This window comes from Trichomycterus rosablanca, chromosome 7, assembly GCF_030014385.1.
Source record: "Trichomycterus rosablanca isolate fTriRos1 chromosome 7, fTriRos1.hap1, whole genome shotgun sequence".
Taxonomy (NCBI): Eukaryota; Metazoa; Chordata; class Actinopteri; order Siluriformes; family Trichomycteridae; genus Trichomycterus; species Trichomycterus rosablanca.
Window position 1 is genome coordinate 33,465,023 of NC_085994.1, and position 12,119 is coordinate 33,477,141.

At 38.9% G+C, this 12,119-nt stretch overlaps 1 protein-coding gene across 1 annotated transcript; it reads left to right on the top strand.

Moving 5' to 3' along the window:
- The first annotated feature begins 1,024 nt into the window (after positions 1-1,024).
- On the top strand, positions 1,025-12,119 carry LOC134318368 (charged multivesicular body protein 4c). The gene is made up of 5 exons (XM_062999249.1): positions 1,025-1,324; positions 4,363-4,540; positions 6,176-6,290; positions 8,190-8,316; positions 9,883-12,119. Exons 1-5 carry the CDS (start codon positions 1,141-1,143, stop codon positions 9,942-9,944), a joined length of 666 nt encoding a protein of 221 aa, XP_062855319.1. The 5' UTR covers positions 1,025-1,140; the 3' UTR covers positions 9,945-12,119.

The window sequence follows — 12,119 nt, forward strand, 5'->3', positions numbered from 1 at the left end:
CAGCCAATGAAAACGCAAGATACAAAGTGAGGGGAAACCTAAGGGAGAAGTTGTAAATGCATGGGGCAAGAGCATAATATAGTTTCTATCTAAATACACTAACACACACAAAAGCTTTACAGTATCGCATGGACTCTCGACTCTACCTTTCCGACTGGGTTGGGCGGCAGCATGAACAACGATTGACTGTTGTTCAGGGTTAGAGGGTAGAGAGTCGGATCATAGGTCCTCATAACTGGTACAACTGCGGCCCCTGCTGGCTGACTGATGGCGCCTGCACAGGGCTGAGGAAAAATGCTGATGGAGGTGTGACCCTCCGTACACGGCGTCTATTAGTGTATGAACTCGACTCATGAAGGCGTCCTCAGTCAGCGGTGAAGGGTCGAACCAGTATAGAGGACGCAGTCAGGGTAATTGGACACGACTAGAATAGGGGAGAAAAAAGTGGGAAAAAAGTGGGGGGAAATAGATAATAATAAAAAAATAAAAAAAATAATGAAAATAATAAATGTTAAACAGCCTAAATAAAAGATTTTGATAATGTTCCTATGATGGTGTAAGACCCGTTATATTTTTTATAGGTGCAACCCTAACCGCCTACAACCCCCCCCCCCCCCCCCCTCTTGCTCCCACTCAGGTAAACACCCGCCATCCCACCCCCCATCCTATGCCTTCCGCCAACCCGCCAGCCCAGGGTGTTCCTTATTTCCAGTTCTGAAAGTTGGCAACCCTACATTGACCTTATGAATTTTGTGTTTTAAAAACTACCGTTTCTGTCATGATTGTAACCAAAGTGTGTAAAACACACAAACAATGTTAAAATCACAATAAATAAAAATAATTAATTAATAAATGGTAACATTGTTACACTTCGAGTGTAACGTTTTTGGCCCCGATGGCCTTCCATACGAGAATCCTCCCCGTGATTTTAGCTGCGCTACCACACCGCACTCGATGGTGGCGCGCGCCGCGCACGAGCCCTGACAGGTATAAGACCATGACGTCAGCTAGCCTGAACACGGAAGTCGAAGCATCAACAGCTCAGACGGTGACTTGGATAATTCAGTAGACAGAAAGCGTTTCAAGCGACGTTTTTGTGTTTTAAAAAAACAGGAGTCTAGATTTGTAGATTGAGTAGACATGTCTCTGTTTGGGAAACTGTTCGGGAGCGGGGAGAAAGGGGGGAAAGGTCCGAGTCCTCAAGAAGCGATACAGAAACTGCGCGAGACGGAGGAGATGTTGATGAAGAAGCAGGAATATTTAGAAAAGAAAATCGACGCCGAGCTGCTCACTGCTAAGAAAAACGGAACCAAGAATAAACGAGGTAAATATTTACGTGTAATATTTTATATTTTTAGTCCTGCTGTTTAACCGAGACTAGTTTAGTACCTGACAGGATTTTACAACATGGTGGAGAGTTGTTGTTGGGCAGTTCGACAGCTGTGTGTGTTAGTAGAACATGTACGCTTTTTAAGTATATATTACATTATAGGTATGTAACCTGTATACTTTATTATTTCGTTTTTTTTATTACATTTGTTTAGATAATTCACTTAGTTTGTTACATTTACACGAACAGGGGTGTTTTGACGCTGTGGGTGTGGAATGTGGGCCTGACAGTATGACACATTCATCACGTGTGTACGGTAGGGCTGGGCGGTATGACCGAAAATCTGTATCACGGTATTTTTAAGATTCTGACGGTTTCACGGTATATCACGGTATGTTTTTTTTTCTTTTGTATGACTGGTAGTTTTTATATGTCTGTGGCTTATTCTACTGTCATAAGTACATAGAATGTAAAACGTTTTTATATTATTTCACCATGTATATAATGAAGGTTTTGAGTACTATAAGCTTTGCTTAGCCCCACAAATGACACAATACTAGGGATGTAACGATACACTCTACCCACGGTGCGATGCGATTCACGATATGATTTTTTTCAAACTGAAATTGAAGACAAATTATGACAGTTTCCTTTTATTATTTCTCTCAAAAAAAGAAAAGAACATACTGTAAATACTGTATTTGTGCTTATCTTTTATTTATCTAAATAATGAATGTCCTTTTATTTCTGAGGTAGGTACAAACTATGCAAAACAGTTTTGAATTATGCCCAATTTGGCTGAAAAACCCCGAATTTGGCAACCAGGCGTATAGCTCCAGTGACGTTAACCAGGCAAGCTGTATAGCACTAGTTTTATAAATTATGAAATAGTTTTATATTATTTCACCATGTATATAACGAAGTTTTTGAGTACTATAAGCTTTGCTTAGCCCCACAAATGACACAATACTAGGGATGTAACGATACACTCTACCCACGGTACGATGCGATTCACGATACTGGGTTCACGATAAAAAATTTTCCCGATTTTTCACACTGAAATTGAAGACAAATTATGACAGTTTCCTTTTATTAATTATCTTTTATTTTATCTAAATAATGAACGCCCTGTTATTTCTGAGGTAGGTACAAACTATGCAAAACAGTTTTGAATTAAGCCCAATTTGGCTGAAAAACCCCGAATTTGGCAACCAGGCGTATAGCGCCAGTGACGTCAACCAGGCAAGGTGTATAGCGCCAGTGCCCTCTGCTGTTTAAAGTGAATATCGACTTTAAATATCTCCGCTTCCAGTTCGCTTGTAACGTTGAAATAGCGACTAACATAAAGTATTGTTGTGTTTTTACATAATAGTTCGCAATTTAGAAATTTTAGCTGACAGTAGTTACTCTGTAATTGCCATATAATTCTGGACCATTTTTAATTATAATTCCTGTTGGCATTATTTCCATTATTTTTTCTATTTCCAATTGTTTATGTTGATCAATAACTGTTTCTATAGTCAATTCCACAAAGTGCGAGGTTTTGTACCGCTACCCTCCAGGTTAATCACATCCCAATGCCATCTTGGATTCAGATCTTGTGACTGGAAAAGCCAATAAAAGCCAGTAAAAGCATTTTCTCCCCAATTACCAATTGGGTTATGCTTCCTCTCTACTGATGTCGATTCCCACACTGATTGAGGAGAGTGAGACTGTCACACGCCCCCTCCGACAGTGCAGTAGCCAAATGCATCTTTTCCCCTGCACAAGGCGAGTTCATATGCGGATCAGCTTCGTGTATGGAGAGACACACCCTGATTGTCGCATTATCTTTCGACTCTGTGCAGGCACCACGAGAAAAAAAAAAAAAAACTTCTTTCACTGTTACCACCTTTACCTTCCAGAACTATTGACATGTCAGGTTAGGTCTATGAATTCAAGTTGTTTACACCAAATTCGAACCCTAACAGTTGCATGTCACAGAGACCAATGAGACTAATTAGACCATGCAAAGACTGTCCTCGTATTTCTGTTCTCTCGGCAGTCAAGAGTGGAACCTGATATGGACTTTTAATGTTGTAGCCCATCCACCTCAAGGTTTGACATGCTGTGCATTAATGCTCAGCACAGTTGCGGTCATTGTAATTATTGTTATCTTAGTCAGCTTGAACCAGTCTGGCAATTATCATCGGACTTTATCAACACATCTCCTTGCAGAACTGCTTTGCTGTATTATTTCTCCATTAAAGGCTTTGTGTGTTTTTGTGTGTTAAATTCCCAGAAGACCTGCAGTTTCTGATATACTCAAACCAACCCATCTGGTTTGAGTCTAAAGTTTGATGTGAACGTTAATACTTCTGACCCATGTCTATTTAGACACCGGCAAGATTGTAGGCATTCTTCTAATGCCACATGACTGGCTGATTAGATGATTACTTGAATGAGCAGATTAAGAACAAATAGACAGAAGAACACAGCAAATGTAATTCTAAGAAACAAAGCATAGTCACAAATATTACACAGCTTAAAGGTCAGGATTGACTAACATTTCAACTACATTGCACAATGATCTGATTATATTGAGGAAGTAATTAATAATAGGAAAAAACTAGACTTTGCCAGTACATACAGATGTTCTGTTGAAAAATGAAAATTGCTGTCTTAAATAATCATTATTTGATTAAATAATTGGGATCTTACAGGCTCAATGAGAGCTGTGTGTTTAAGACAATCAATAACACAGGTTAAAAAAGTATTAATCTGCATCGGATGCTCCCTCATCGTTCAGTCAGTTCATCACACCTTAGTGGGCAGCATTTTAAGGCATCCAAGAATTCGGACAGCCTTCCTCTCAGGAGCGAGTGTAGGATGACATAAAATTCCACCCATGTAGAGAGCTCACTAAGTTTTCAGACAGACCCAAAGTGTCATTCCTACCTTCTGTCTGACTAGCATTTCATGAGCAATTCTGAACGCTGCCACTCTGTTTGTGTGTAAATAGATTATAATGGTATGTTATGCGTTTTCCCTAGCTGCCCTGCAGGCCCTGAAGAGAAAGAAGCGTTATGAAAAGCAGCTGACTCAGATCGATGGCACCCTGTCCACCATCGAATATCAACGAGAAGCTTTGGAGAATGCCAATACCAACACAGAGGTGCTCAAGAACATGGGCTTCGCAGCCAAGGCGATGAAGAATGCTCATCAGAACATGTAAGATCCAGGAAAATGAACATATTTCATCAGCAATCCCATCCCATTAATACTATATCCTATCTTAGAATTTACTGGGATCATTTAAAGATACAGTACAGAGGTTGATTCAAATGCCACTTGACTCATTTAGATGATTCTTTGACACTTGATCACCAATAATGATAGAGTTTTTTGAAAATGAATTTTAAAATAAGAACAAAGGTAAAATCTCTTATTCACACAAGTATTCAGACCCTTTAGTTAGTATGTAGAGTTCCCTGTTTGGCAGCAGTTACAGCTGCAAGAGTCTGCAAGTCTCTATTAGCTTTGAACATCTGGATTTAGGCAGTTTATCCCATTCTTAATAGTAGATCCTCTTAAGTTTGTTCAGATTAGATGACGAACAGCCATCTTCAGGTCTCTCCACTGATGTTCATTGGGATTTATATGTTTGGGCTGGACATTGAGACTTGCCCCAAAGTCACTCATGTTGTTTTGTCTGTATGCTTCGGGTCTGTCACTCTAGTCTAAATCTGCATCCACATTGCATTGGGTGTTTTTTTTAATTAGGGTGTTCCTGAATTTAACATCCCTTAATTGTACCCCATCTTCCTGTCTTTGCTGCTAAGATACATCCCCATAACAAGATGCTATCAGCGCCTTGTTGTACCCTAGGGATGGTATAAGCCAGGGGATGTGCAGTGCCTGTTATTGCCAGACATAATGCTTGCTGTTCTGCCAGACGGGTTCAATTTTTGTCTCCAGAGTCAGGTATAGGCCGTAAACTCAGCACAAACTTCCATCTTGCCCCAGTAGTTGGCCCTTATCACTTATCACACAGGTGTGTGCCTTTGCAGAGTATGCCAGGTAGACTTCAGCTGAGTTCTAAAGAGATCTCAAGGATTATTAAAGCCAACAGGAGTCACCTGACCTCAGTTTGGAGTGCCACAGCAGAGAGTCTGAATACCTTTGTCATTAGGATTTCAGATTTGGATTTTTCATTCATTTTGGAAAAACTATTATCATTTTTATTATTAAGTGTTATTAGGTGTAGATTCATGGTTAAAACTGCAGTTATATCCATTCAAAATCAAACCCACAACTAAGTAAAGTCCAGGGGTCTGAATCTACTGTACATACGTCTTTCCAGGCCAAGTTGCTGTAGCGCTAAGGCACCCAATTTTTAAATATGTATTTTATTCCGCTAGAACACCAGCACTGAGATTCTGAACACCTCAGTTAGAATCTCGGCTCTGCCACCGGTTAGCTGGGCGCCATCTAGCGGGCACAATTGGCAGTGCCTGCAGCAGACAATAATCAGCCACTGTGTCTGCTGGGTTGGATGACCAGACTATGTGGGTGGGGTCTTCAAACGCTGTGTAAGGATCCTGGTTAGCAGATAGAGGAGCCTGTGCAGAAAGCATGGGTGAAAAGAAAGCACGGGTCGGAGGAGGCGTGAGCAGCATCATACCCTCCTCGAATGCAATCAGGGATACCCAGCAGCGGAAGACAGATTGGCTACGCTAAAATCGGGAGAAAAAAGGGGAGAAAATGCATAAATAAATAGAAAACATAAGTTAAAATAGTACATGTTGGCTGTAACAGTATCATTTAGTCATTACTGTATCATTCTTCATTTCTTTTGTGTTTTAGGGATATCGATAAAGTGGATGAGCTGATGCAGGACATCACAGAGCAGCAGGAGCTTGCACAGGAAATCTCAGAAGCTATTTCAAAGCCTGTTGGATTTGAAGAGGAATTTGACGAGGTAAAGTTTTTTTTTTGTGAGTGTAGGTTCCAAACCTGCAGCCATTACTACAAGGAAATATTTACCTCAGCAACAACCTTTCAAAAACTGCTTACATTTTTGGAAGCACTAGTACTTAAAAACACCATTTAAGTTATGAAAAAAACAATTACACACCTTCATAGACACACAAACACTTTAAACACTGTACACACAAGTTAAAAAAAAATTACTGAATCTACTATCCAGTTGTGATAATAGTCATAGTATGACTTGGCTAACGTGGCGTTAACAATTAAACAAACAAACAAACCTGCAGACATTAACAGTAAGCTCAGTTGTGTTATGTTATTAGATAAATGCATGTGTTCAGCTTACAGTGACGTTTCTGTGTACTGTTGCACATTGGGCGAAAAGAAAAGTACTATATACTCACTATACATGGGTCAGGCACAAGTTTTAAACTGGGTTTTACAAGATAAGTATTGCATACATACTTAACATAAAAGCTAAAACACTAATATAGCTATGATTAGCATTTTCAGTGTATTGATACCTTTTAACTTTAACATTTTAAAACACATTTATTACACCATAAATGACAGCTAGTACAACAACACATTTATTTTATTGATTTATTAAGTGTAAAGTTTGCCTGTGGTCACACCACCTGTAAACTAAACAAGCTTGACAGTGAATCAGATATGACTTGTTTGTGGAAGGGCTACAGTTCTTGTCATGGGCATTTGGGCTTTTCTTCATGATTTCATTAGCTTTTTGTAAAAATAAACCAAAATATATATTTTTTTCAGTTAATTTTACATGAAAACATTTATTGATTGGTATTTTTTTAAGCTGTCCAGTGTTTTTCCCAATACATCATGATTTGCAACATGATTTCAAGGGTTTAAAGACACATTCATGTGAATGTATTGTGTCATATTTATGTAAATATTACTATTTAAACTTTTAATGCACATAATGTCTAAAAAAGTTGATGCATTGGGGGGAAAGGATTATATACTGTATACTGAATATATAGAAATAATCCAAACTTTAATTCTAGATGCCAAAAAATACAAAAAAAGGAAAAAAAAAAAAACAGAAAGCAGTGACTTGACCTGTCTTTATCTAAATCAAAACAAATACAAGATATTTAATGATGTCAAAAGTATTGTTGAACCCATGTGGTGATCCATTTTATTTATAATAAAGTGACACATAAGGAAATTAAAGGTCATGGCCTTTACTAGTGGTTTTCGACCTCTACCCACAAAGACGTTTGTGATCTCTTGAAATCTTTGCCATCATTAATTGCGAAACAGTTTATTTACCAAGATTCTTTTTAACAAATTGTCAAGTGTCTTAATTAAGTGCCTTATTTTTTTTTTTTTTAAAAGGACTAGGCCTTTCCTGGATGCTCCTTTTATAGCCAACTAACACTACATCACAGTTAAGATTTGTAAACAACACACAGTGCTCCGTTTCAATGTTGGAGTTGCATGCACTTTTAGAATACGTCTATACATTAACAAAAATAAAGTAAAAAATTCAGTGGAGTTACAAATCGCTGCTTTTTATTTTCAGTTTACATCCTGTAAACACCCTTTTAGAAAGATTAGTAACTTGTGTGACTAAAATAACCCTGGTTCCTTTTCCTTATTAAACATATTTGACTTGCTTTGAACACCAAAGTAGACCTGTGTGAACACCTCAAACACTCAGCTACAGCTTCATGTATTACAGACAGACAGACAGACAGACAGACAGACAGACAGACAGACAGACAGACAGACAGACAGACTACATGTACCAAATTACACTTCATATGACATACAGTATCAATTGGGTGAACTGAATATCTGGAGGCGTCAGATTAAATGGACTGCTTCGGCATCATTGACCTATTTATTTCTCCAGGACGATCTGCTGGCTGAGCTGGAGGAGTTGGAACAGGAGGAGCTGGACAACAACCTGCTGGAAGTCAGTGGCCCAGAGAGTGCCCCACTGCCCAGTGTGCCTTCAAACCCATTACCTTCCAAACCAGGTGACACAGCTTTTGTTCTGCTTAAGCCTAGTTCACTACACAGATAACATATACTACATGAAAGGATGCTGAGTATTGCAGTGAAAAGATTTCTGCAACATTTGAGAACAATGAAAATGTCATGGAAAGGAATTTAAATGAGAGCTGTGCAGGAGAGACACTGGGAGAAAGGATATGGCATTATGCCATTGGTGTAACTAAACAAAAGGTTAAGACACCAGCTTGGTTAAGGCTTGACTATTGGAGGAATGCAGAGAGCATTACATAATAAAGAGATACTTGACTTGACTGGTTCAAGCCCCACCATCGCCAGATTTTTACTGTTGGGCCCCTGAGCAATGCTGTCAACACTCAATTGTTCAAATTGTATTTAATGATGATTGTTAGTCACTTTGGATAAATGTGTCTGCCGAATATGTAAACCTTAATGTAGGAAACACATTTAAGTGGGAGTGGGCGTGGGATATTGGGCTGCTTTTCGGCTAACATTCGGCTAACACTCGAATATTACATCTTAGAAAAGTAAACACTGGATTGTTGGATGTGTTGCGACATGTTAGAGGAGAATTTGGCTCACTAACCAAGAAACAAGGTCAAAAAAAGAAAATAGCTGAAGACTTAAATTAGAATTAAATCCATTTGAACATCTTTAAAAGAATTTAAAGTACATTTTAAAGCTTTTTCTTATTCTTTGTTTATGCTTATAGGTAATATTTTAAAGCACAACATCAAAAGACAGTGTATTTTAATATATAGTGCATATATCACTGATCAGCCTGATGTGCTGGTATAAGTGGAGAAGACACATCAATGCTGATGGAGTTTTTAAACACCTCACTGTCCCTGCTGGACTGAGAACAGTCCACCAACCAAATATATCCAGCCAACAGCGCCCGTGGGCAGCGTCCTGTGACCACTGATGAAGGTCTTGAAGATGACCACCTCAAACAGCAGCAACAGATGAGCGATCGTCTCTGACTTTACATCTACAAGGTGGACCAACTAGTTAGAAGTGTCTAATAGAGTGGACAGTGAGTGGACACGGTATTTAAAAACTCCAGCAGCGCTGCTGTGGCTGATCCACTAACACACACTAACACACCACACCACCACCATGTCATTGTCACTGCAGTGCTGAGAATGATCCACCACCCAAATAATACCTGCTCTGTGGTGATCCTGTGGTGGTCCCGCCCATTAAGGAACAGGGTGAAAGCAGGCCAAAAATTTATGTAGAGAAACAAATGGACTACATTCAGTAATTGTAGAACTACAAAGTGCTTCTATATGGTAAGTGGAGCTGATAAAATGGACAGTTAAGTGTAGAAACAAGAAGGTGGTTTTAATGTTATGGCTGATCAGTGTATGAACTAACATGTAGTGAATAAAAACAAAATTGCCTACATTTGTGTCCCATCATTTTAATTAAAATTCCAATACTGCTATGACACACATTACAAAGTTTTAGCCTTAACTGTAACTCTACTTACTTAATTTTCATTGCAGCCAAATGCTTTCATAAAGAATTATTTAACTATCATAAACTGTTTTCCTCCCACTTTACAGTCAAGAAGAGGCAGGAAGAGGACGAGGAAGATATGGAGGAGCTGAAGGCATGGGCAATGTGAACCCAGCCTGATCTGTCGGACTGTTTCATCACTTGCTTTGGTGGACTGATGTTCGGAGTCGAACACGTTACCTTTGTGAATCCAACTGTTTAGCGATCTGTAGCTCTTACTACTGGCTCACTCGAATCCAGTAACACAGGAGTCACCTGTGCCAAAGGATGTAAGAGAGGCTATGAAAGCAAAAGTAAACTAAAACAATCATATTGCGGTTTATTTGTGAATCTATCTGGCTGTGTTTCTTTGAAAACAATTGTTTATTGTTTATTATTTTTTGCCTACATATTGTGTTACTTATTTCCACCTTAAAATTGGAGTGTATTCGTTGAACCCGTTTAAAGTGCTTTGAGGAGCTTAAGGTGAGGAAGCCCATTAAAATATCTACCTCTTGTTGGTGTAATAATTACAGCATTGAGTCCGTGTTATACTCACATGAAAAGATCCAGTAATTTGGAAGTCTGATGGAAAGCTGCTGTCATGTTCAGGCTGCATTTCCACTGACTGATATAATACAGGGAGTGGATTGTGGGATAATATAGAGAGTAGATTGTGGGCTGTAGTTTCCTATCTTTCCTTTGTTTTATTAATGTTAATCTAATGTTCAGGATTATTTTAATATTTTACACTCCATTAATTATATGACATTGCATAGCAATATAGATAAAATGGGTTTCTGTGCAAAAATAAGAGTCATATTACATGATCATCCAATATTAATTAAATAAACAGACTGGAATACATCATATAAGGGTCATGACAATTAATAAACTTGCATATACAAACTAAGGTGGCTCAGTGGGTGGCACTTTCGTCTCGCAGCAAGCAGGTCCTGGGTTCGATTTCCAGGTGGAGCGGTCTTGGTCCTTTCTGTTTGGAGTTTGCATGTTCTCTACGTGTCTGTGTGGGTTTCCTCCCACAGTCTAAATACATGCAGTCAGGTTAATTGGAGACACAGAATTGCCCTTGGTATGAGAGTGTGTCTAAATGTGTTTGCTCTGTGATGGACTGGAGACCGGTCCGGGGTGTTTCCTACCTCTCACCCAATAAATTGGACCCACCACGACCAACAGACAATAAATACATTAATGAACATATACATACTAGTGACACAAGAGCTATTTAGTGAACTTCATGTCTTTTAACGGGGGCATTGTTATGCTGAAGGATAACACTATTATAATAGAAATGTTTGTGGCTTAGTGGGTAGCACTGTCGCCTCACAGCAAGAAGGTCCTGGGTTCGATCCCCAGGTGGGGCGGTCCGGGTCCTTTCTGTGTGGAGTTTGCATGTTCTCCCCGTGTCTGCGTGGGTTTTCTCCGGGAGCTCCGGTTTCCTCCCACAGTTTAAAAACATGCAGTCAGGTTAATTGGAGACACTGAAATGCCCTATAAATGAATGGGTGTGTGTATGTGTGTCTGCCCTGCGACGGACTGGCAACCTGGGTGAACTAGGGTGTTTCCTACCTTTCGCCCAGTAAATTGGACCCACCATGACCAACAGACAAATTAATGAACATGTACAAACTAGAGACAAGAGAGCTTTAACGGGGGCACTGTTATGCTGAAGAATAACACTACTATTATAATAGAAATGTTTGACTCCATTGATCAGGTGATCAGCATCTATCAAAGCAATTGGACCCTCTCACTGTAGGGTTAAGCTTTTAGGACTCTGTTTTTCTCTTGGTGTGTTCTTAGCCACACTGAAACAAAGTGATTTTCAATTGGATCTGATCAGTATCAGTTGGTTGCTTTTTTGTAGTATGCAGTAAACCATTCTGGGAGTGTCTATTGAACCAAAGTTATATTAAGTACTATATAAAATTCATAATTGGCTTAAGTATCAGTTAAGTGTTTGTTGTCATGTATGTGGTATTGAATCATTAAATGCAGTTACTTGTACTACAATACATTTTTTAATTTTTTGCCCAGGACACCGGTTATACTTTTTGCTACATATGCTTCAGTCTGAAAAAAATAGACAATTATAAGGGTTCAGAATTGGAGGCTAATGATGAAGCTGTTTTCATTTTTCCATTTTAAATATCCCCATGAATACACAGACTTGTGTGTTTTGTATAAAATCAGGATGTAACACAAGGTATGGCATGTGTACATTTGTATGTTTTGGATTATTATGAGACCATTATTTAGAACATAATTAAACATTTGAATTCTT